General features: G+C 37.7%; 1 protein-coding gene and 1 long non-coding RNA gene across 7 annotated transcripts in view; both read left to right on the top strand.

Annotated features, from left to right (window-relative positions):
• The window catches only part of LOC134660964 (uncharacterized), a 383,074-nt gene that overhangs the window by 129,274 nt on the left and 228,526 nt on the right, over positions 1-25,274 (top strand). The window lies entirely within an intron of this gene.
• Positions 1-25,274, top strand: part of LOC134660887 (protein phosphatase 1 regulatory subunit 12A) — a 129,857-nt gene that overhangs the window by 31,614 nt on the left and 72,969 nt on the right. For all 6 annotated transcript variants that reach the window (XM_063516737.1, XM_063516741.1, XM_063516740.1 and 3 more), the window contains exons 2-4: positions 21,760-21,890; positions 22,660-22,778; positions 23,599-23,747. In XM_063516737.1, the coding sequence (XP_063372807.1) occupies positions 21,760-21,890; positions 22,660-22,778; positions 23,599-23,747 (399 nt within the window). The remainder of the gene's footprint in view (positions 1-21,759; positions 21,891-22,659; positions 22,779-23,598; positions 23,748-25,274) is intronic.

The following is a 25,274-nucleotide window of genomic DNA, read 5'->3' as shown; positions in this document are numbered from 1 at the left end:
GTAGTTCTTAGTTTTTCTTAAACGAATGGATAGATGGCGCAATAATTTTAATATTAGGTAGCTGGTCAACCAAATCTTGTCAGTAAAAAAAGGCGCGAAATTCAAATTTTCTATGGGACTACATTTTTCAAATTTGCCGCCTTTTTCTACTGTCAAGATCTGGTTGACCGAGTATACTACCGCATCATTTGCGTTTCTATGTGTGAACAGCGCATCTGTACACGTGTCATTGTGTGAGTTAGTTGTTATTATTATAATTAGGGCTGACTTTCGTTTTTTGTCACAGATAGCAATCAAATGTATATGTTTTAGATAAAAATGGTCTTCACAGCAAGATGTGTTGTCGTTAATTGTGTAAACACTAGCAGAAATAGTGACTGCAAATTTTATAGATTTCCAAAAGTAGTGTGGAAACAAGAACACGCAATAAATGGATAATTGCCGTAAGGAGAAAAAAAGTAAGTCACCTAACCTAACCTCTAAAATCATACCTTCCTTAAATACGCAAAAATTTGATTTATGTTGTAAACGTATCAAGTTTTAACGGTGAATTATTTTGTTATAGTCCCGATGGCACTCAAAACCGGACGACAGAATTTGCAGTGCTTACTTTATTGTTGGTAGAAAGGCTGATGAAAGTGATGAACAAGCCAGTCCCAGCTATGTTCCAAGAATCGAGACAAATCAAGACGGATTGACGAAAATGCGGCAATATCGAGGTTCCAACGTTATATGGAACGAAGAAACGCGAAAAAATAGAAGCTGTTAGTGCTATTAATACAACTAATACAAGTGACTTTGAATTGCTGGAAAATAGTGTTAGTGTGACTTCAAAATATTGATAGTGAATGTCAAGTGGACCTGTATACAGGTGTACAAAATCCAGGAAAGACGTTTACGTGCAACAGGTACATATTTTATGGTAAAAAAACGTGATGCCGAAGTTCAAACAGAAATATGTAGATATCAGTACCAGTGTACGAAGATTATTAAGCATTTTAAAATAACAAAACTCGAAGTCTGTAATACTGCTAAAAGTATTTCTCTGGATCTAGCCACCATAACTGACAGTAAATATTTTGCTGGATTTTAATTTATTAAAACCAACGAACAGGGGCCGATTGCATAACAAACTACAACTAATAATACAACCGGAACTCCTTATTTAATAAGTTAAATTAGAAAAGGAGTTCCGCTTGTAATATTAGTTGTAGCAAGTTGTAATTTGTTATGCAATCGGCCGCAGCTTGTAGATCTTGCAGGTGTTACTCTTAACAACTTCAACTTTTTATTAAAAACTACACAAATAAATTATATGGTGAGCGAAAAAGATAGACTTCTACTTTTCTTGATGAAAATAAAACTTGGTGTCACATTTTCAGCACTCAGTGTTTTGTTCGGTATTCATAGAACAACAGTGTCAAGAATATTCTGCCCGTATGTTGAAGAAGTAGCAGCTGTTACATCAAATTTGGTTTTTTGGCTAGAATGCTTCCGTCCGGAGTATAGTAACACTAGAGTACAGAGTTGCCTATAGTACCTACAGAGCAAGTATAGAAGTACCATCAAGTTTTGCTAATCGTGTGTATTGCTACTCACACTATAAAAAGGGTTTTACCTCAAAAGTGCTTATTGGTATTACTCCAGGGAGGCTTCATATCGTTCAAGTCAAAAGAATGTGGTGGAAGAAAAAGTGTCTCCCAAATAACGAGTCAGGATTAGTAGACTACTTAAAAAATTGGGATATTGTCTTGGCTGATAAGGGATTTCCGGCAATAAAGAATGTAATTGATGAAAGTGGAAAAGAAATTGTTTTTTTAGACTGGAGGAAACCGGCCTGTTTTGAGAAAAGTCGTCGACATCTCTTCTAAATACCTAAAACTGGTATGGATGTGTTCCTCGTGATCTCTAGAATACGAATTGACCGGTTTTGGTTTATGGAGGGGGGGACGGGTCGAAAAAAGGGGGGGGGGGCAAAGATGTCGGCCGACCATCATTGATATTTGTGCTATTATCTATGAAAAGGGAGCTTATTGCCGATGGCGCTTACGACACTGACATCGATAAGCAAAAAACGTAGTAGTTTAAAATTGGGGATTCTGGCACATGTTTAGTTGTTTTGATTCCCAATTTAGCAATTAAGTTTCTTTGAATACTGGAACATTCAATGTTGCTGTCTATCCAATGCGGAGGTCAATTTATGTTATGTGACGCTGATGGACTGATCAGTCATGTTGTGTTAGAAAACTTAAATCGGATTTAAAGGTCCCTTTGTAGTTTTTTATAAATAACTCTTAGACATAGACATAGAAAAGTTTTATTCAACATCACATGAAGTTGCACGCTTAAACGGTGACCTGTAGCAAAAATGATCTGATACATAAGTAATCTTCATAAAATTTTCTACATTAAATATTCTATACGCTTTTTCGCTAGGATCAATATTTAAAAAAATATTTAAGGGAAAAAGTTAATTATAATCAATTGTTAATATTTTTTGTAAACGGTGGCCTGTAGCAAAAAATGTTCTGATACATAAGTAATCTACATAAAATTTTCTACATTAAATATTCTGTACACTTTTTCGCTGGGATCAATATTTAAAAAAATATAAAAGGGAGAAACTTAATTATAATCAAACAATTAATCAATCAATTTTTTGTTAATAACTCGTAAACGGTGGCCTGTAGCAAAAAATGGTTTGAAACATAAGTAATCTACATCCAATTTTCTACATTAAATATTCTATAAAAAAATTCGGTAGGTTCAATATTTAAAAAAATATTTATGGGAGAAAGTCAATTATAATCAATTGTTAATAATTTTGTAAATAACTCGTAAACGGTGGCCTGTAGCAAAACATGTTCTGATACATAAGTAATCTACATAAAATTTTCTACATTAAATATTCTGTACACTTTTTCGCTGGGATCAATATTTAAAAAAATATTTATGGGAGAAAGTTAATTATAATCAATTGTTAATATTTTTTGTAAATAACTCGTAAACGATGGCCTGTAGCAAAAAATGTTCTGATACATAAGTAATCTACATAAAATTTTCTACATTAAATATTCTGTACACTTTTTCGCTGGGATCAATATTTAAAAAAATATTTAAGGGAGAAAGTTAATTATAATCAATTGTTAATATTTTTTGTAAATAACTCGTAAACGGTGGCCTGTAGCAAAAACTGTTCTGATACATAAGTAATCTACATAAAATTTTCTACATTAAATATTCTGTACACTTTTTCGCTGGGATCAGTATTTAAAAAAATATTTAAGTGAGAAAGTTAATTATAATCAATTGTTAATATTTTTTGTTAATAACTCGTAAACGGTGGCCTGTAGCAAAAAATGTTCCGAAACATAAGTAATCTACATCCAATTTTCTACATTAAATATTCTATAAAAAAATTCGGTAGGTTCAATGTTTAAAAAAAATATTTAAGGGAGAAAGTTAATGGGGAAGTTAGTGCACTGAGTTGTCCCTTTTGTCCCAGGCGATGCCGCTTGACACAATTGTTCCTTTGATCATACTTAATTGATGTGAAGCCTTAACCTGGATATTAACTTTTGGCTTACCCCCAAAAAGGGAGAGGAGAAAAGTGGTTCCGGCTGTACACTGCGCTCTGTTTGATATAAAGCCGCAATCCGATGATTGATTGACATAATTGTTCTCCCAGGAGGTTCGTGGGGTATTTGTCTTTGGTACGGTCGTATAGAGAGCGGCTGGGTGACCTCCAGAAAATTCCGACTTTTGGTCTACCGCTTCCGGTCAGAAAAATGTTTGACGGCCCGGCCAAACGGTCGGACCTAGGTGGGGGGGGTGCTCGACCAAATGTCATAGAGGTACCCTGGCAGTTTTTGACGCCGCCATTTTTTTGTCAAAATGGCAGACTTTTATTTTTTATTTTTTCAAGTTTGTCCTAGCGCGCTGAAATTTTGGTCACGGAAACTTGGGGTCCCCTAGATTATTTGTAAAATGTTTTAATTGCGGAAAAACTGGGCACTTTTATTTTGTATGGTAACTTTTAAACGGTGCGTGATAGGTGGGGGGTGCTCGACCAAATGTCATAGAGGGCCTCGAGGGAAATAAAACTGCATTGAAAAAAATTCAAAATGGCCGACTTTTTTTTAATTTTTTCAAGTTGGTCCGAGCGCTCCGAGATTTGGCATGGCAGGAGATAGAGGCCTCTAGATTCCTATAAAAAATTTTTTTTTTTTATAAAACCCAAGATGACGGAAAAAATGGTAATTTTTATTTTGTATGGCAGCTTTTAAACGGTGCGAGATGGGTGGGGGGTGCTCGACCAAATGTCATAGAGGGCCTCGAGAAAAATGGAACTGCATTTAAAAATTTTCAAAATGGCCTTTTTTTTTTAAGTTAGTCCGAGCGCGCTGAGATTTGGATGCGACAAGCCTGGGGGCCCAAGAATACTATGTGAAAAATTTATTTGGAAAAGTCCAACATGGCGGCGGACACGGGCAAAAGTCAAATTTCCAAGTAGGTTAAGCGAGCCCGTAGGGCGAGCTTCAGGCTGGGAGGCCGAAGGCCGACCCCGCGGAGGGCCGTTAGGCCTGGAGCTTCACCCCGAGTGTCCAAGCGTGGCCTACCCCCAGTAATTTTAGGCGAGGCCGAAGGCCAAGCTGCGGGAATGACGAACCAAGCAAAATCCTATACAAAAACTGTGTTAAGCGAGCCCGAAGGGCGAGCTTCAGGCTGGGAGGCCGAAGGCCGACCCCGGCGGAGGGCCAAAGGCCCGGAGCCTTCACACCGACTCCCAAGCGTACAACCCCCAGTAATTTAAAGCGAGGCCGAAAACCGAGCTTCGTGAATGCAGCGCTTCCAAGCGTTCTACCAAGTCAACTGTCTTGATAAGCGAGCGTTGGCGAAGCGTCGAGGTTCGCGAAGGCCGAAGGCCGAGCTCCGCGTAGGGCCGAAGACCCGAAGCGTTACACGAGAGGGGGAAGTTGGAGCTTAAACACGACCCAATAGTAAAAGTGGCTTAGACAAGCGAAACGGCGGGCCGAAGGCCGTAGGCCTCCTGCCATGCCAAATCTCGGTGCGCTCGGAGCAACTTGAAATTTAAAAAAAAAAAAGTCGGCCAGTTTGATTTTTTTTCAATGCAGTTTTATTTCCCTCGAGGCCCTCTATGTTATTTGGTCGAGCACCCCCCACCTATCATCCATCGTTTAAAAGTTACCATACAAAATAAAAGTGCCCAGTTTTTCCGCAAATAAACATTTTACAAAAAAAAAATTTTTCATAGGAATCTAGGGGACCCCGACTTTTCGTGACCAAAATTTCGGCGCGCTAGGACAAACTTGAAAAAATAAAAAAATAAAGTCGGCCATTTTGAAAAAAAAAATGGCGGCGTCAAAATCTGCCAGGGTAAAATATGACATTTGGTCGAGCACCTCCCACCTAAATCCGACCGTTTGGCCGGGCCGTCAAACATTTTTCTGACCGGAAGCGGTAGACCAAAAGTCGGAATTTTATGGAGGTGACCCAGCCGCCCTCTATACGACCGTACCAAAGACAAATACCCCACGAACCTGCTTCTGGGAGAACAATTATGTCAATCAATCATCGGATTGCGGTTTTATATCAAACAGAGCGCAGTGTACAGCCGGAACCACTTTTCTCCTCTCCCTTTTTGGGGGGAAGCCAAAAGTTAATATCCAGGTTAAGACTTCAGATCAATTAAGTATGATCCAAGGAACAATTGTGTCAAGCGGCATCGCCTGGGACAAAAGGGACAACTCAGTGCACTAACTTCCCCATTAACTTTCTCCCTTAAATATTTTTTTAAATATTGAACCTACCGAATTTTTTATACAATATTTAATGTAGAAAATTGGATGTAGATTACTTATGTTTCAAAACATTTTTTACTACAGGCCACCGTTTACGAGTTATTAACAAAAAATATTAACAATTGATTATAATTAACTTTCTCCCTTTTATATTTTTTTAAATATTGATCCCAGCGAAAAAGTGTACAGAATATTTAATGTAGAAAATTTTATGTAGATTACTTATGTATCAGAACATTTTTCGCTACAGGCCACCGTTTACGAGTTATTTACAAAAAATATTAACAATTGATTATAATTAACTTTCTCCCTTAAATATTTTTTTAAATATTGATCCTAGCGAAAAAGCGTATAGAATATTTAATGTAGAAAATTTTATGAAGATTACTTATGTATCAGAACATTTTTGCTACAGGCCACCGTTTAAGAGTTAATTATAAAAAACTACAAAGGGACCTTTAAATCCAATTTAAGTTTTCTAACACAACATGACTTCATCAGTTCATCAGCGTCACATAACATAAATTTACCTCCGCATTGGATAGACAGCAACATTGAATGTTCCAGTATTCAAAGAAACTTAATTGCTAAATTGGGAATCAAAACAACTAAACATGTGCCAGAATCCCCAATTTTAAACTACTACGTTTTTTGCTTATCGATGTCAGTGTCGTAAGCGCCATCGGCAATAAAGTCCCTTTTCATAGATAATAGCACATTTGTTCACATCTTGAGTCCTATGCGACCGATCGGTTCGTGTGAGGTGTCGTTTGAAAGAGTATTAAATGTGCTATTATTGTTTCATAATAACTGTAGTCAATTACAAAATATTTTAAAATATTTGAGTTTTTACCGTGCATGGATGGCATAAGTAATGAAATGATTAACTATGCGTCTAACTCAATAAATTACAACTATACCGCAATTATTTTATTACAAAATATACGAGACATTTCATTAGCTTACCAAAAACATAATAGACCCCGAGCCAGGCGCAAATTTCGTCAGTCATCGCCTCCCGGGTGAAAACTCGTATACTGGTTAACGGCCATATATGATGAGCCCTCGTGGACGTCAGCTGCCGCTACGTTATGACTTGGTTATATAATATCATACACCATTAAAACTTATAGACCGCGAGCCACGAACAGGTTTCCATGACCAATTAACGGCTACGTATGATGAATCCTCGTGGACGTCAGCTGCCGCTCCGTTGGTGGGTTGAGGAATGGCAGCCACCGAAACATGTAAAAAAAATTGCGGTAAAGTTATAATTTATTGAGTTAGACGCATGTTTTGTCAGTACTTATGCCATCCATGCACGGTAAAAAATCATATATTTTACAATATTTTGTAAACGACTACAGTTATGACTACGGTTATTATGAAACAATAATACCACGTTTAATACTCTTTCAAACGACATCTCACACGAACCGATCGGTCCCATAGGAGAGCGTTCAAGTATTACGTAACGCAATTTTTGGACATTTTTGACCCCCCCTCCCCCCCATGTAACGCGCCGTAACGTTTTTCTGTAACCCCCCTAAAGGCCACAATTATGTTGCGTAAAGTACCGTAAAGTGGCGAAAAGTTCTGAAGGGTTAAAAAACAATGTTACGTAACGCGTAGTTTAAACCCCCCCTCCCGCCTTTGTAACGCATCGTAACGTTTTACAAGAACCCCCCCACCCCCAAATTCGTTACGTAATACTTGAACGCTCCCTAGGACTCAAGATGTGAACATATCAATGCTGGTCGGCCGCCCACTATCCCCCCTTTTTTTCGACACGTCCCCCCCTCCATAAACTAAAACCTGTCAATTCGTATTCTACAGACCACGAGGAACACATCCATACCAGTTTTAGGTATTTAGAAGAGATGTCGACGAAAATCGTGAAGGAGACGACTTTTGTTTAATTTACCTATAGACTATTATTATGCCACCTTTTCTCCAGAATAAAGGTGAATTTACAAGGGAAGTGACCGATGCAACTTATAAAATAGCTCGAGTCAGAATTCATGTCGAAAGAATAATGCAGCACTTAATAATTTATCAGATACTACATAAAATTCCTGTAAATGTATTTTATCATAAACTGAAATAAATGTCATATACTCAGAAAAAAACAGAGACCACCGACCGAGATCGAGAGGTAACAGGCACCTGCCGCGATAGCAGAGGACGCTGGTTCGATTCCAGCCTGGGGCACTAGAGGCTAGGGTCACTTTTTCTGAGTATATGACATTTATTTCAGTTTATAATTTATATAGTAGTGTGACTACTCAAAATAATAACAAATTAAAATATTTTCTAAAAATAATTTAATTTGTTCTAGTATGTTATTTTATCATATTGATGATATATTACATGTTTAACCCTTTAACCGCCAGAGTCTGATATATAAGACATTACATATCCAGCTCATCTCGCCACAGTCTGATGAATAAGATAAAGATCTGATTTGGTTTTTACAGCACATTTATAACTCCCGTAACTATGCCAACCTTACTCTGCGTGGTACAATTACTGTCGGTGGTGACACGAGCACGCTCGATCAAAAATTGCTGACGGTTAAAAGGTTAATTGTTGGGTACTAGTAAACCTGCAACCACCTATATTTTCAAACAAATAAAACAACAGTTATTTTTACAATATTTACATTATTTAAAAAGCTATTAAAACATTGCATTTTTATTTAAATTTGTTTTTATTTCACACATAAAACCTGTAAATATTATGTGACTTTTCATGCCTGAAGGACCCTTATGCACATGGAGCATAAGGAACCACAGGCATTGACCACCACATATTTATAACATGGGCCCGTGGACCTATGAAAATGTGTCAGTCAGGTTAGGGTTTAATATGTCCAAGCACTGGACTGATCAACATTTTTATAAGTCTAATGTACAGTCAAGTCAAGTACAATGGATTAAGGTTAAGAAATGCATACATATTTATGAACTCTACTGTACATACCATTAGTCATATTCCTTTATTTCAGTCACATGCATAAACTTACAGCTAAGGATGCCAAAACGCTTATGTGGTAGGGACAATACATACATCAGAATCAAACATAGTCTAAAGCTAAAGATTATTAAAACAAAACAAAAACAATCAAATAAGGTCAGGTTAATATTTAGGTATGCTAGGATTCTAAGATATAAAAATGTTGAGTTCCTTACTTACAGGCCTTCCAGCTAGGTATGCGTATTGCAAATTTTCACAAAGCGTGATACTGCAATATTCAGCTTTACTATACATATAAAAAAAAACAGTAATAAACATTTTGAGTTAACAACATTTAAACATATTATTTTACTTAATACTACTACTACATACTACTATTTGAAAAGTTAATTACCTAACATTGTATTGATTATATTTTTTCTGTAAAACTACGCTTTGGCTGGTTTTTCTCACTCAAAGTTTGGTTTGTTCTTGTAGAATACAAGAGCCGTAGATAATGAGCGAAGTAAAATTATTCACTTATTAAAATTGCTGCTTTAATAAAGTCTTTGTCTCTGTCTACTCTTACTATACAACTACCTTTTGGTGAATATATAAAGAGATCATACATAGTCATACCAGTGACATACATTTGCACTTGGATTTGGGTATAAGTTAATATGGTTTGCTTCTTTTTAATTCTGGTTGATCATTCACAAACTGCGAATATTGCACATTATGACATTACATTTTTGTTTATCAAAATCTGCAATAGGTGGTTTTTACAACATACAGGACATTTAACTTCTACTAACACTGACACATTCATCGCATATAACAACACCATCTACACTAGTGCACAACCAAGGCTGATCTTTGCTAACAATCACTCCGACACAAGAAATTCTTAGTCTCCTCGCCGAGTACCACTCTTCAGACATTGATTGTTCTATTGTGTCACTACAGAATTTAAAAATGTCTTTATCTGCCAACGCAACATTTGCTTCATAAAAGTTTTTCTAATGTTTTTTCTATGACTAAAAAAAATTTTTCTATGACTTTTTAGTCTAGCTTCACTTTTGTACACATCAAACTCTTTTCTAAAAATACTAAAGTTTTCAAGACATGTAACACATTCTTCTTTTTTTTTATCAGTCTGTTCTACTAAATTTTCCGACAACCTTGCTAACGGAAATTTCAATATCTTCTGTACAATTTATTTCAGCAACTTCCAGTACACGTTTCAAGGCACAATCTTCCTTTAAATCTGTGACATCGAACTGAAAAGGTTCACACTTGTGTTTCTTTGATGTAGGATACATTTCGTGGAAGTATCTCCCTTTGGAATACTTTTCGTTCGTAAATTGTCGAACACTTGGCTTGCCCCATTTTTGTTCCTGGCTGGTTTAGGTGGAACTCTCTTCATGATTGATGTAGTAAATTAGTGCTGCAATGCTGCTTGAATTTGCCACTTTTGTTATAAACAATCGCATGTTACTCTAGTAACATGACGATTGATATTACGAATTAAGGCTGTCTTATACGCTGTCGCCGTCACAGAGGCTTGACGAACCACTCGGGCTTTGATTATGTAGCTCCTGTCGCCTTGCCAGATGTCTTGCACCTCCAGTACGTGCCGGTAACGACCAAATTTCATGGGTTATGGCACGAAAAACCCTGTTCCCGTCAGAAGCACGTTCATTTTAACTGAAAACCACAATGCTAATGTAATTGTCAATACAGCCGTCGTCCAAATATGTCGAATAATTATACTGTAATATCATTAGATTTCATTGAAATTATTACGATGTTTACTTACTTCACGTTTGAAAGTTTTCTGACAGAATATCTCAAAGTTGCGCTCGCTAGGACAGAGAGTCATACTATCTTTGTCTTACACTAGTACTATCACCCAAAAGAAAAGGATGAGTATAGTTTTTTTTGTTCCTATTTACTGATCTATACCTATATTCGATTTTTCAAAGATATCTTTGATACGTCAAATACGTAAAGGCGTATCCAGATTAGTCAATTTTTCACCAATCTGGAAGGGAAGGGAATCGAATCAGGAGGTGCGGACGCAAACGGCAATTTGGCTCACTGATTCGATTGCCCGATCAAATCAGGAGGTGCGGACACAAAAATGCCAATTTTCGAAGCTAGTATCTATGGAATGCTAGGATCTGTACGTACTTTTTACAATCTGATCAAATTCTCGTGTCGAATCAGGCCGTGCGGACGCAAATACCAATTTGATTCCCCGATCACATCAGCAGGTGCGGACACAAAAATGACAAATTTCATAGTAGAATGCAAATTGGTGATTTAATTTCTGTACGTGTGGACGCTAGGCAAGATAAGATTGGCCAAATATTTTCCTGAACAAATCGACTGATTTGATCAGTCCCGTCTGGATACCCACTAATTGGCCAATCTCATTTAGCATCCACACGTAGGTACACAAATTAAATCACCAATTTGCATTCCATAGATAATTACTGTGAAAATTGGCATTTTTGTGTCCGCACCTGCTTATTTGATCGGGGAATCAAATTGGTATTTGCGTCCGCTCGGCCTGATTCGATCGGAGAATTTTATCAGACTGGCGAAAAATTGACTAGTCTGGATACGCCTTTATGCATTACTTACCTTTTTAGGGTTCCGTACCCAAAGGGTAAAAACGGGACCCTATTACTAAGACTCCGCTGTCCGTCCGTCCGTCTGTCACCAGGCTGTATCTCACGAACCGTGATAGCTAGACAGTTGAAATTTTCACAGATGATGTATTTCTGTTGCCGCTATAACAACAAATACTAAAAACAGAATAAAATAAAGATTTAAGTGGGGCTCCCATACAACAAACGTGATTTTTGACCGAAGTTAAGCAACGTCGGGCGGGGTCAGTACTTGGATGGGTGACCGTTTTTTGCTTGTTTTGCTCTATTTTTAGGGTTCCGTAGCCAAATGGCAAAAAACGGAACCCTTATAGATTCGTCATGTCTGTCTGTCTGTCCGTCTGTTTGTCCGTCCGTATGTCACAGCCACTTTTCTCCGAAACTATAAGAACTATACTGTTGAAACTTGGTAAGTAGATGTATTCTGTGAACCGCATTAAGATTTTCACACAAAAATAGAAAAATAACAATTAATTTTTGGGGTTCCCCATACTTCGAACTGAAACTCAAAAATTTTTTTTTCATCAAACCCATACGTATGGGGTATCTATGGATAGGTCTTCAAAAATGATATTGAGGTTCCTAATATCATTTTTTTCTAAACTGAATAGTTTGCGCGAGAGACACTTCCAAAGTGGTAAAATGTGTGTCCCCCCCCCCCCCCTAACTTCTAAAATAAGAGAATGATAAAACTAAAAAAAATATATGATGTACATTACCATGTAAACTTCCACCGAAAATTGGTTTGAACGAGATCTAGCAAGTAGTTTTTTTTTTAATACGTCATAAATCGCCTAAATACGGAACCCTTCATGGGCGAGTCCGACTCGCACTTGGCCGCGTTGATGGTGCGGAACCCTCCGTGCGCGAGTCCAACTCGCACTTGTTACATATGTTGAGTATAATATTTGAGGTTGTCATGGTACCCAGTGTAAATAAATATGTCAATAAAAAAATAGAACTTTATCAAATATATTACAAATAGGTAAAAATACTTTTCTCCAATATGCTCGGAAATGTTCACCTTATTGTAGCAAAAATAGTACGGGAAGATCTTCGTTATTGTCAAACTCTAATTTAAAAAAATCAAACTATCGCTGTCCTTTTCTAGCGGACGGGAAGTAAAAAAACACTACAGTAATAACTTATTACTGTAGTGTTTTTTACTTTTTAAAAATAAAAAACGTAAACAGCCAATTATTATAGCCGCGAGCCGCGTCTACACGACCCGATCAGCTATCATTTCAAGCTATAGGATAGAGTGAGATAGTAAGCCTTTCATGTCTCGTTCTTACAAGACCGTTGTGCTCGTGTCTGATCGTGCGAATACTGCTTAATAAAATCAAAGATTATTTTTATATATTTTTTAAGGATCTAAATCCGTGTTAATATTAAAGCTTTTATAGTTTGTCAAAGGACTATCTCATTTCAAACATAGACAGAGAGAATCATACTATCTTTGTCTTACTCTAGTACTAGCACCCAAAAGAATAGGATGGGTATAGTTTTCCTGGTTCTTACTAACTGACAAATTGGTTTGACCAACTATATTGCACAATTATATTGAATGAACGAATATTGAATGGTACTGAATGGCCGAATAAGTTTGTGCCTTTAACTTTTAAAAATTAATTAGAGGGGAATTGTTTTTGACATTCTTGATGTGAAGGTTCGATTTGAGTGATGCTTGATGCTTAAATAATTATTATTTGAGCTTATTTCCTCGCATGTTTGGAGAAAAGCACTATATATGCCTCGGCAGGAATAGCAATTCGTGGATTCGTCTTCTTTGTCGGACTCCGCTTCGCGTCGTCCGACAAAATCGAAACTCATCCACGAATTGCTCTTTCCCGGCCTCTGCAATAATGTACTATAAATGTAATGTATCGTGTTACCGCGCGTCGGTAACATTAATATTATGTGACAGAAAAATGTATTACGAGTTATTAAAATTAGTAAGACATCGCTAATGCTATTATATTTATATTTTATATGAATGAATATATTTATATTTTTTTAATATCAAACATCCAAAAAAAATGCGTCAAATGAAACGAATTCAGTACGGGGTATGGTCGAAGCGCCATCTCACGAAATATATTATCAACATTGAGGCAAGACGAGAGCATGACGATAGTTGTCATTCCAACCCGTCACATGGCATTGATACAGAATCACACTTATTGCAACATTTGACACTACTAGAGACATCTGCTATACTTTTGGGAACTAAATATAAAGTCACGCTACTCAAAATGGCGATTGCGAGTCCTAATAGGTTAGTCCATGCTTTGACGCATGACAGAAAGAGAAACCGAACTGCGTAAAATGGGCGTTTGCTGTTGAATTCATAAAATCAAAAATCGATAATAAATCCATCGGTAAAGGATAATAAGTTAATATTTAGTTCTTTGAAAGTTAAGACGAGATTAAAACCTTTGCTGTAAGGTGGATTGTGCTGGATATGGATGTGTTTTCTAGTTGCACGAAGCTAAAACCGAAAAATGAACACGTAAGTTTGGATTTATTTTCTATCGAGAAAATTTTAAGCATTCGTGTTTCGACTACTACGAAATCACTTATAATATAGTCAAGAAACATATATCCGAAAATCACTACTGTTTGTTTCCGGGGCTAGCCACTGCCACGTTTCTAAGATCCTGTTATTTTTCGATGCACGGCCTTAAGTGTATTTCGGCATAGATGCGCTTTCCGCCGAAGTTTTTCGCTACAGGAATTTCTGTTACTTGCGTATTAGCGATTCTCTTTTTCTCTCTTGCCACTATTTCATTCTCATCTGAATTGTACATTATGATTTAGACATAAGACATGTAGAATAATTTGCGCTCTTGCTGGTTTGTCTTTGGCGGTAGTAACTTTATTACAGCTACCCTGAGATGAATGAGTTACGCACGACTAGACGACATACACCGCAGAGCAATGAAAACTGGTAGTATCTTTGGGAAATCCCAGGCTTTGGGTTCTTTGCCAGATTGTGGTTTACGAGCTACCTGCCTCTAACGAGTGGCGTGTGCTTTGCCAAATCTTCGCACATCGAGTGTATCTGACAGTTTCTGCGTCATAAACTATAGATATTGAGCAGCTCAGAAGTAATTTCGATTTTATCTGTGAGTGAGTAAGAGTCAAATTTAAATACTTCAATTGTTAAGGTGCTTCTAACGCAATGATGCTCCTAAAGTCATGAGTTTTGTTTTTATGGTACTCACAGCATTATCAGCTTTCCAACAACGCGATTAGGTTAAAACTCGCTTGCTTCTACGATGTTTCTTTTAGTTATTAACTCTTTTATATCCCGTAGTCAGTAGGGCGTTTGCTGTTCTGCCCTACATCTCACCACTCGTTATGTTTACATCATCACCACCGATAACTATCGATACGCGTGTATTTTTAGTTTATACATTCACACGGATATACATTCGCGTGTTCCTATTCCTGTTCCTTTCTTGAATATTGCCAGAAACAGAGAGCGATGTAAACTTGATTTGACGTTGAAACTGCCCCACTTTTAAAGTTCAGTTTGATATCTTTGATCAGTATTCGCTATAGGTTATAAATAGGCTTATGCTAACTTTTTGGCATCGTTCACTGAGAAATGGCAGACTTTAAAGCGTTGATATAATGCTGGTGGAAATCGTATTCGTTTGAGCGATATTTACTGTGGGCAGTTTGCTGCTATTATTTCTTTTTGTGCCTAAATATGCCTGTTGCCTGGGATGCCGCATGACAATAAGGAATAGACGTTTTTTATTACTTAGGAAGTGTTGGGATATTTCATCAGGAGTATTGAGTCGGTATTGAAATTAAAGAGTAAATTCTAGATTCTAGAATTTAATATTATATTTTGTGCTCCATAAAGTTAAAAAAATACCTTATTGAGCTTACTGCGGGACTCAGCGATGTTTATTAATCAAATGGTGAGACTACGTCGGTTGGCGTAAGATTGTCCTATAATATTTTATTTATTGCTAACTATCTACTACTATAACTATCTCCTAAGTGACACCGTCTGGCACCGGTCTGCGACCAAGATTTGGCAGATGGCACTCATAGCTTTATAGTGTAAATGCTACAAAATTAGTCTACGTAATCCAGTTCTTGACCTCAATGTGCCTTGAGTCGATGTAACAGAGTTGAGAATTAAACAAACCGAGCGTAAATGATTATTAAATAGGATTTTTGTTGCTTTTACTCTGGTAATAGAGGTAATATTGACAATGACTTGTGTTTAAGGATGACTGATGTGCAGTCAAAGAATTACATATTAGTACCATTTCATTGCATTTCATACCTTACACTTTACAGTGATAATCAATATGCAATTCGCTAGGGACCGCGTACTATTGGGCCCCGCGATCCTGACAAAGGACCATAAATGACATGTCAGGGTAAATCCTGACGTATGGCAACCCTGTTTAAAGACAATAATGGCGGGCGCCACCAAAAACAATCGGTTTGAGATAAATCATTGTTCTAAATTCTCTAAATCAGGTTAGATTAATAAATGTGGACGTTGCTGACGGCTTCAGTTGTTTTGAGGAATTTGTCTAAAAGCTTTTTTTACGGTGTAGAGTCACGCTTAATAATATCTGTGTGCCCAAGGTCACTTTGAGTTTTTACTTCCCTCGCTACTTCCCATGCCAATCGTCAAGTATATGGCCGGGGTATAACGCATTTTACCACTCCGTCAACAAAAAAAGTTATCTTCCTACCGTCGGTTTATAATTTAACTATCCAGATTGCAAAATGACGAGTGTTTACAATTTTACGGTGACATCATGGTATAATAATATACTCCGCCTGGTACTCTCTTCCGAGATTCGCGAACGACCTAACTGACACAGGCCTGCGTCATCATGCTGTCTACAGGTTCTCAAACTTTAAAATGTGGGAGAATTTTAACCAACAGTGAAAATTATTTTAACGGCATTAATTTTAAGTTATTCATGTAGAAACATAGTAAAATAAAACAAATCTAATGTATTAAATTAAACTTTAGTTATCTATACAAGCCAAACGTTTGAAAAACTAATTCACAGTTAATCAATAAACGGTGTTCGACACTTTAAGCAATTTTCGTTTTAATTACTTCTGGAGTTGATTACTAACGATTTTTTTATTGAATTTTTTAGTCTTATTATTATTACCAAGCTTATGACGTGAAAAGTTTGGAAAACACTGCGACTGCTGACACTGAGCGAGAAGGAAATAACAATGAACACGCGTTCGACAAGGATGATGGTCAGGGACAAAATGGCGGATTGTCAAATGTGACAGCGCTATCCTGTGTTGCCAGTAGTGTAAACAGAATTACCCGAACGTCTGAATTTCTTTTGTGAATCGGAAGATATTGATAACGAATAATTAAAAATGACATGTTATTGTAAAATTTAAGAAAATTATAAAGAAATATTTTTACTTATTAACCATAGATATAATGTACCCATGTAACATGTTATGTTGAAATAAAGTAGCAATATTATTGTGACGTAGGCCTGTGTCACTCTGGGAAGATGGGTGACATTAAAATTTTGTGCAGAATATGACTATACCCTCGTAAGACCCAGGGCAATTTTGGCGCTTTTAAATTTGGGACTTTCTTTTAGTTCCATATGGTAAGTACACGGGGACTTACGAGGATCACATATACATATGTCTTCGTGTTTATTTATTGGACTTTTATAATAGTGTTGTTTAGCATTGTCTTAAATCATTAGATCGGCGTCGCTAGCGTATCCGCGCTTAGTTCACCTGATTTATCGCCGCGTTTTGTTTCTATAACGCGTATTTTTAGCGCGCTCATATCTTTAGATAGCTCGCAATTGGGTCGGTGACTTGATCTATTGTGTCGGGTGCATTTCTTACTGGTACCACAAAATCGATTAGAGTACGCCCAAGGTAACTCTGCGCCGACTTTGACGTCACAATGTGGAATTGCAATCAGAAACTTAGTACACAACTTTGGGAACAAATCAAATTATTTTATTAAATATATTTGTTGTGTTTTTTAAGTAGTCACACTACTATATATAAATTATAAACTAACTTAACGAACTTATTAGCCCGGATTGCTAAAGACGCCGGTTCGAATCCGGCCTTCACCACTGCAGGGCTTCGTCATTTTTTATTTAATATATGACATCTATTTCAGTTTAGAAACTTGGTATTTTTGTTATTTAAACTGCACTTTTATACAACGAATTTGGGGTTATCAATTTAATCTTCATATTTTCAAAGAAATTTGTCATTTGACATTGAACTTTTGTCATTACAAATGCCATCCAGAATTAGCTTGGCCACCGCGGAACTGAACTGCACAGCCAGTTATGCTAACTTAACATGGGAAATTAAAAAAATGTATATACGAGTATTAGCTGTATTAAGACTCAACGCTGAAAGTAATAATAGAAGAAACGTGATTGCCAACGGTTATTTAGTCTCATGTAAATGCCATGTGACAGTTTGTAAGATTGATTATCAAACATTAAAACAGTGATTTACGTAGTATTGGTATTATCTCTTTATTTATATTGGTATTATTATTTTATAATTTAGTTGCCCAGTAAAATACGACGAGTGTCCGATGCCTTAAAAAACCGGTCAAGTGCGAATTCATGTGACTCGTGCACCGAAGGTTCCGTTACGGACCGGAAACTTCATGAGATAATTGAAAGTTTTCCATAATATAAATACTTAAGTTTTTAGACCAGTATAGTGTCTATCGGAAAAAGGGCTAATTTACGCGACTTAACATACCTATGTATGATGGTTTTCAGGGACAATTGTTAATGATTTGTTAATTAAAAAAACCGTATAAAGTTGTGCTTACAGGCTTACACACTTCCACACTATACTACAAAGTCTGTGCGCAGACACTTGTCCGTACATGTATCGGCGCGAGTGAGACGCAGGATAACTAAATGACATCATTTAGATATCATAGTGAAAATCGCTCCATGTGAACGGACCTTTAACATCCAAAGGCGGCTTCAGTCGCAGTCACTGACCGGCCCGAATATTTTTCTGATGGTATGATGTAGCGGCCGGTATATATAGAACTGGGCCGGAAAATTGTGACCGAGGTCAAAGTGATTCGGTCTTACGTCACTTGGGCAAAACCCCGATTCGGATTCAATAACTTGATCTTATTTCGATACGAATCGTCAAGGTAGTATCGAAATCAGTGGAAAACCGTAGTAGAGAAACTTTTCGATGAGTTCTCCTAAACCAACCTCTTGTCTGTGTAAGATATGGATCCTGGCCGGATAATAAGTCCTCTTTTTGAAGAAATTTTACGAACATTTTTTCTGCTCTATGCAGCACATCCGAGGTTTGCCCTCCCGATTTTTGACCACCACGCACATATGAAAGGTACATTTTTGCTGATCCGTACAGAACTCAATACCCTCTATTGATGACTATAATAGCTAATATCTGGGAGACTGAATTGCTCGGAAAACATATATAAACTCAAAAATGCGCGTTTTCCCAGAGATAATACCTAGCTAGATCGATTTTTCGCCTCCGAAAATCCCCATATAGCAATTTCATTGTAATCGTTAAAGCCGTTCTGCCTTTCTGAATTTGACAAAATGACATAAATCGTGTGCCTCGCTCGCCCGACATCCGGCCTGATAATGAAACGATAGTTAACTCCAATGTCATCGCGTTTCAACTCCATTGTATATCATAATTTCATACCATCGTGGACACTGTAAACTGACCAGACGTATACCTTATTGCCAAGACGTAAGGTCCATATTGATCAGTTTAGTTGTCGGTACTTCACTATCTGATATGTCGTTTGTGTGTACGTTAGTTATGACAATTATTCTGTAGTAAAGAGGGATGTGGTGTTGTACGTTTGACGCCAATGACTGATCTGGTTGCATGTCTGTGGCGTCGTAGCTCTCAAATGGGTGAACCGATTTTATGAGGGTTTTTTTTGTGAAAGCTAGTTTCCTTGCGGTGGTTCTTAGCTATGTTTGGTAAAAATCGATCCAGCAGTTTGAAGAGTATCAGCTCTTTTACAAAATGATCAGGCATTTTTGAGATAAAGTGGTTTAAAATATTATAAATTACGTTTTTTAATAACTATAAGGTTTTATATAACTCTTACAAAGGACGTTCTATATTTCTTTAACCCAGTGTGATCAACTGACCAACTCTCAAAGCCGAATTCATCCCATGAACACATCTATTTTAGTAATGATTTTATTTCTATATTTGTATAGAGAAATTACATTAAATGCGAATTCTGTAGGTATATACTATGCGTTGCTATGCGAAGTCATATTTAATTCATTCGTTTTAGGTTTGTAACGGCTCATACCAGTAATATAATTAAATATTTTTATACAACTTATATATGCATACGTATCAAATTCACTGCACGTCTGCCTCCTTTTTCATCTCCGTTATATTAAGAATATAGACGTACTAATTAAGTGTATAGAGAGTTCCTTCACAATAAAAACTGCATTAGGTATACAAAGAGTCGTATGTAATAGGGGAAAGAGAGGCAAGTTGGACCCTTTCGATGTCTACATACTTGTCTTGTTACCAACTCTAGTTGGTAACAAGATGACCGCGTTATATGCGATGCGGGTCCCGGCGCTGAATGCTCCAGTGGGCTCGCGCTAGGGCTGTCCAATGGCTAATATGACGTTCAAATATAATACATATTACGATAGTTCGTTAATTATCTTGAAACAAAATTTTAGGAGCGTGGTAATTGGATTAACAAGTGGAGTTCGACACGAAAATACCACCCCACTATGTTATATTTAAAGCATTATTCTAAAGTTAAACATTTAAATCGAATTCAGAATTAATTCTCACTGGGATTTGACATTGCAAATAGTTCAAATGCTTTTCTGTTGCACAGATGGTACAGTACCGGCGGCCCCCGGCCAATAATTAATGTAATGGTCATGTATGTACATATCCTAAACATAAGCATTACTTACTGGTCAATTGATCAAAGGTTGACTGGAAGAGATCCCTTTATATATTATATACTTTCTATTTAATTGTATCTTAACTTGTCTTATGTACAATTAAGGGTTTACATACATATATACATATTACTGTACTACATTCTAGTAACTTTCTATACAATCTAAATAACACCTAGTTCATTTACTATTGCTAAGGCGGTACTCTAATTTTTCCTTTTGACAGACTGTACTCAGCAATGGGACGTATATATGCTGAATGATTGTTCCTTTTGACAACCTTGGATGGCACTGACCCTGCCACGGTTCCGTACTGCTGCGCCTAAGCTAATGCATTATTCTTATGCGATGCTGAGATGCAATGGCGAATGTCCGATCATCATTAATATTTACTAGTAATAGTCATATAGGTTAGTTTTATAATTATTCTTGTTGTATTTGCGAATTCCTAGCTAAAATTATCTGCGCACAAATTGCCTCCGCAATTTCTTTTAATTTGACCCGCGGTGTAGATCAAATGATCATATTAATTAAGTGTAACTGCTTCAGCGAATTCTAAATGGAACATTATGCTTGTTCGTGTTGGGATGGTAGAAGAAAATATTGTTTTAGCAATAATAACATTAAAACAGTGAAAACAGAGATCATAGATATTAAAAATAATAAGGTTTATTTATAACCACTACAAATAGGGTTGCCAGATGGTCGGGATTCGGCGGGATTCTCCCGATTTTTAGCATGTGTTCCCGATTCCCGACGAAGTGAAAATTGTCCCGAAAAACAGCTTCACGTTATAAAACAATAATTTCAAGTTCCGAACTGTTGTCGAGCGAGCAAACGACCCGCGTCGAGCCCGTCAGCGCGCGCGCGGGGCGCGCGTGGCGAGAGTGGGCAGAGCAGCTGACGTAGTGCCAATAATGTAAAATATCGTTGTTTTTAATACAATTAATTTAATTTGATAGGTTTTTTTTTTCCGACTTAAGGCCCAAAATCCCGAAAAATTTATATTTTTTCCCGATAATAGCGGCTTTCAATCTGGCAACCCTAACTACAAAGCGAAAGCAAAAAGTAGATTGACTCTCACAGGAGGGTGTAGGATAAATATGAGCTAACGCAGATACTCATTTTGAGAACTATCGCGCTAAATCGCGAAAGTATACCTACATTCTGAAAATGAGTTCCGAAGATTGTGGTGTGTGTCGTGTTTCTCTTCCTTGTTTCTCTTATTTGCCTTATGCGATGGTTTTTCATGTTAATGTTACATTTATTTAGTATTTTATATGTAACATATATTTATAAAACTTTCTAACATTTACCAACGAATGTTTCCAGGCATGCATCGACGACAACCTAGACATGGTGGAGTTCCTCGTGGCTCACGGCGCGGACGTGAACCGCGGCGACAACGAGGGCTGGACGCCGCTCCACGCCACCGCCTCTTGCGGCTTCCTCAGCATAGCCAGGTGAGCCCCGCCCGTGACACACGCGTTGCTGACACTTTATAGAGACCTGTACACCCCTGGTTGGAAGAACCCCATACTGTAATCCCTCGAAAAAACCTCGGCAGGGAGCTCGTACCACAGCCGGAGCGATTGCGGAAGGAAATTTATCTAATCCCATACAGTGCATAACTATTTAGGCTTCAGGGGGATGAACGGCCTCGCCGGAGAGTGCTTCGGCAGTGTAAACCGGCAGTCTGCATCATATCATATAAAACCCTAAGAATTACTTTGTAACGGTTTAGTTAGTAGCGTTTTTCATAAGACTTCCTTCTTACGCAATCCTAAGTTTACTCACTGACATCGCCGATAGCTATTCCAAACAATGAGTCAGAGCTAAAGACTCCGTTTCATAGACTACGGATTATTAACCTTTTGAACGTCACTGTTTTTTAACACACGACATAGTAAATCTTATTAGAATGCATGGAGATGCTTAGTAACAAATTATTAACAAATTTAAAATTCAATTATTAATCATAAGCTGACATATCTAAAAATCCACACCGAATAGAAGGGAACTATAGACTACAACCCATGAGGTTAAGTCATGTTTCCTCACGAAATTTAACTTCGCCGAAAAGCGACAGGCAAACGGTGGTTCACAAAACCTCTTATTGGTCCGAATCTGTGATATTCGATTTGAAGAGTCGCACGCTTTAGGCTACCGTCGCTCTTTCTTAACTTGTGACTTGCTTAATATTTATATCTAATTATTTGTAAAAAAATACAGGTATCTCCTGGAGAGCGGAGCGGACGTCGCAGCAGTGAATTATGACGGTGAACTCGCGGTCGACATCGCCGAGAGCGACGCAATGGAACAGCTGCTACAGAAGGCTATCGATGAGAAAGGTGAGCCCAGCGTGGAAGCTAAACCAATGAATTACATATGTTTTTTGAGGAATTGTGGCACCCCATTTACTGGATTCAATAGGTACATTCGAGCCGTTCATGGCATCATTATACACGTGGGATAATTTTTACTCTAGCCAGGCTAGCTATTCAAATTCGTTGAGCCAACTTATCATGTGTCTCAAGACGCCTATCTCTCCATGAAAGTCGCTAGGGACCTCATACTATTCTCACTGTGACAAGGTACGAAAGGGTACTGAAACTAAATTCCTTGACCGTACTTAGCGTCCAATATTTACTGGCCTGGGAGAGTCACAGAAGACTAAGTAAATAAGTTTTTTTTGAAGTGAAAACTTCTTTAGCGGCGCTGGGCACTTTTTGAGGTGGGGAAAAAATATAAACTCGAGACGGCGTAAGGCGATCACGTGACCGTAAGGGGCGTAAGGCGATCACGTGACCGTAAGCCCCGTAAGGTGGCCACTCATAATTTAAATGGCATTTAAATCAATTTTCTTTATTGTTGATTCAATGTTATTTGCCATTTATGTTGCGGACTCCTTTTCAAGACTCTTTACCTATGTTCAAATAATTTGACGTTGTCATGTCAATGAAAAAGTGTGATCTTATTTGAGAATGATAATATATAATAAATAAATAGAATACCTCCGCTAAACGTATGTATCGTGTTACCGGGCGTCGGTAACATAGTGAGGTGAGTTTTCACTTCTATCGGCACTCCCGGAGTGCAACCGTTGTTGCTTGTTTTATGAGTAAATAGTTTGCCAAACCAAATAATAGTTACAATGTTTCTGTTGCGCAGGCATCGATTGCGAGAAGTCTCGTAACGCCGAAGTGGACAACCTGCTCAGCGACGCCAAGAATTGGGCGGCGAACGGCTACGTGGAAGTCAGGGATCCCAAGACCGGCGGCACGCCACTCCACGTCGCCGCCGCCAAGGGATATATCGATGTATGTATAGTACCTACTGTGGGTTACTCAGTCACCATTACTTAGATGAGCGTTTATTTCAAATTTTTATATATTGTGACCTTTTTTGCCACTTTTGTGTTATTTCTAGTCAGCCCTTTTCATAGGAGAAAAAAAAGTGTCCTAAAATTTCCATACATTTTTCAAATGTTCCTTTTTGTTACCGCCATACAAAGTATATGGGGAAATGGTAACACAATAAGATAAAAACTCTGAGACATTTTTTTATCCCATTAGGATCGAAAGAGCTCGTGATTCTGAGTAAAAGTGCCGCAAAAGGTCACAATATATAAAAATGGCAAAAAATAAAAGAAACGCTTAGATAGAGTCTGTTCGGAAAGAGAAGAGTCGTAGAATGTATTGGGCCACATACATTCCACGACTCTCCTCTTTCCGCACACGCGGAACACGCCTTTGTTACCACCGAAATAAGGATCTTTTCCTGTAGATTTGGCCACTTTGGCCGCCACAGAGGTGCTGACCGATCCACCCCAACAGCTGGGTCGTTTTTAAACTATGAACTAAAAACTTTTCACCTCAGCAGCTCTAACAAGGGTACTTTGCTACTTAAAAACAGTGAGCAAAATCGCATTTTGCTCACTGAGTGAGACAAAATGAGCAAAATCGCTTTTTGCTCACTCAGTGAGCGAAGGAAAACATTTTTCGGGTTCTCTAATATGTTCCACTGCTGAGGTGAAAAGTATTGTGAACTACACGAGATCAAAGTTATTTACATCTCGTGCGCTTTTGAGTCCCTTACTACGCTCAAGATTCTAAATTAGATTCAGTATAGAATCTTTCGCTTGCAAGGGACTCAAAATAAGCAGTCGAAGAAATATCAAACTTTGATCTCTTGTTGTACAAATAACTATTATCATGCGCTTAAAAAAAAGTGCCTTTGATATATTGGATCTTGTTATAAAAGAATGAGAAGGAACTATTACTGCTTAAACGTGGAAACCGAAACCCCTTGCCGTAGCTAGTGACGCTGCCGGTCCTGTAAATAACCGAATTTGATGGTACGGTAGAAACATCAAACCGCCTAGATCCGTCTTTTATACAACTTTTGAGTTGAAAGAATCAAGAGAAACATATGTCTCGCAATAGGAATTGGTCTTGATTATTTATATAGGCGATGATGGCGGGATGACCTGGACGCATATCTTAACGGCTGGCCAGAGATTGCTCAATACCGAGACGGATGGAGATCGAGGGCTTTGCCCAGCAGTGGGACACCATATAGGCACAAAACAGATACAGTACAGAAATCAATCTACATACAAAGTGCGCTCGAGCAACGCACACATAGACACTGCTCACAGACACGATATCTCGGACCGGTTGGGACCAGTGCGAGCGCGAGTGTCAACCGCTTGAGACACGCGCCTGTGAACTTTTTTGTGCAATAATGGAGAAACAAAAATGAAGTTATTATAACTGTTCAGTGGACGGTTGTTTAAATTCAACATTAAACGGTGAATTGTCCTTTTTTAAACTATCAGTGGTTTC

Source organism: Cydia amplana, chromosome Z (assembly GCF_948474715.1).
Source record: "Cydia amplana chromosome Z, ilCydAmpl1.1, whole genome shotgun sequence".
NCBI lineage: Eukaryota > Metazoa > Arthropoda > Insecta > Lepidoptera > Tortricidae > Cydia > Cydia amplana.
This window is presented reverse-complemented; position numbering and strand designations above follow the sequence as displayed.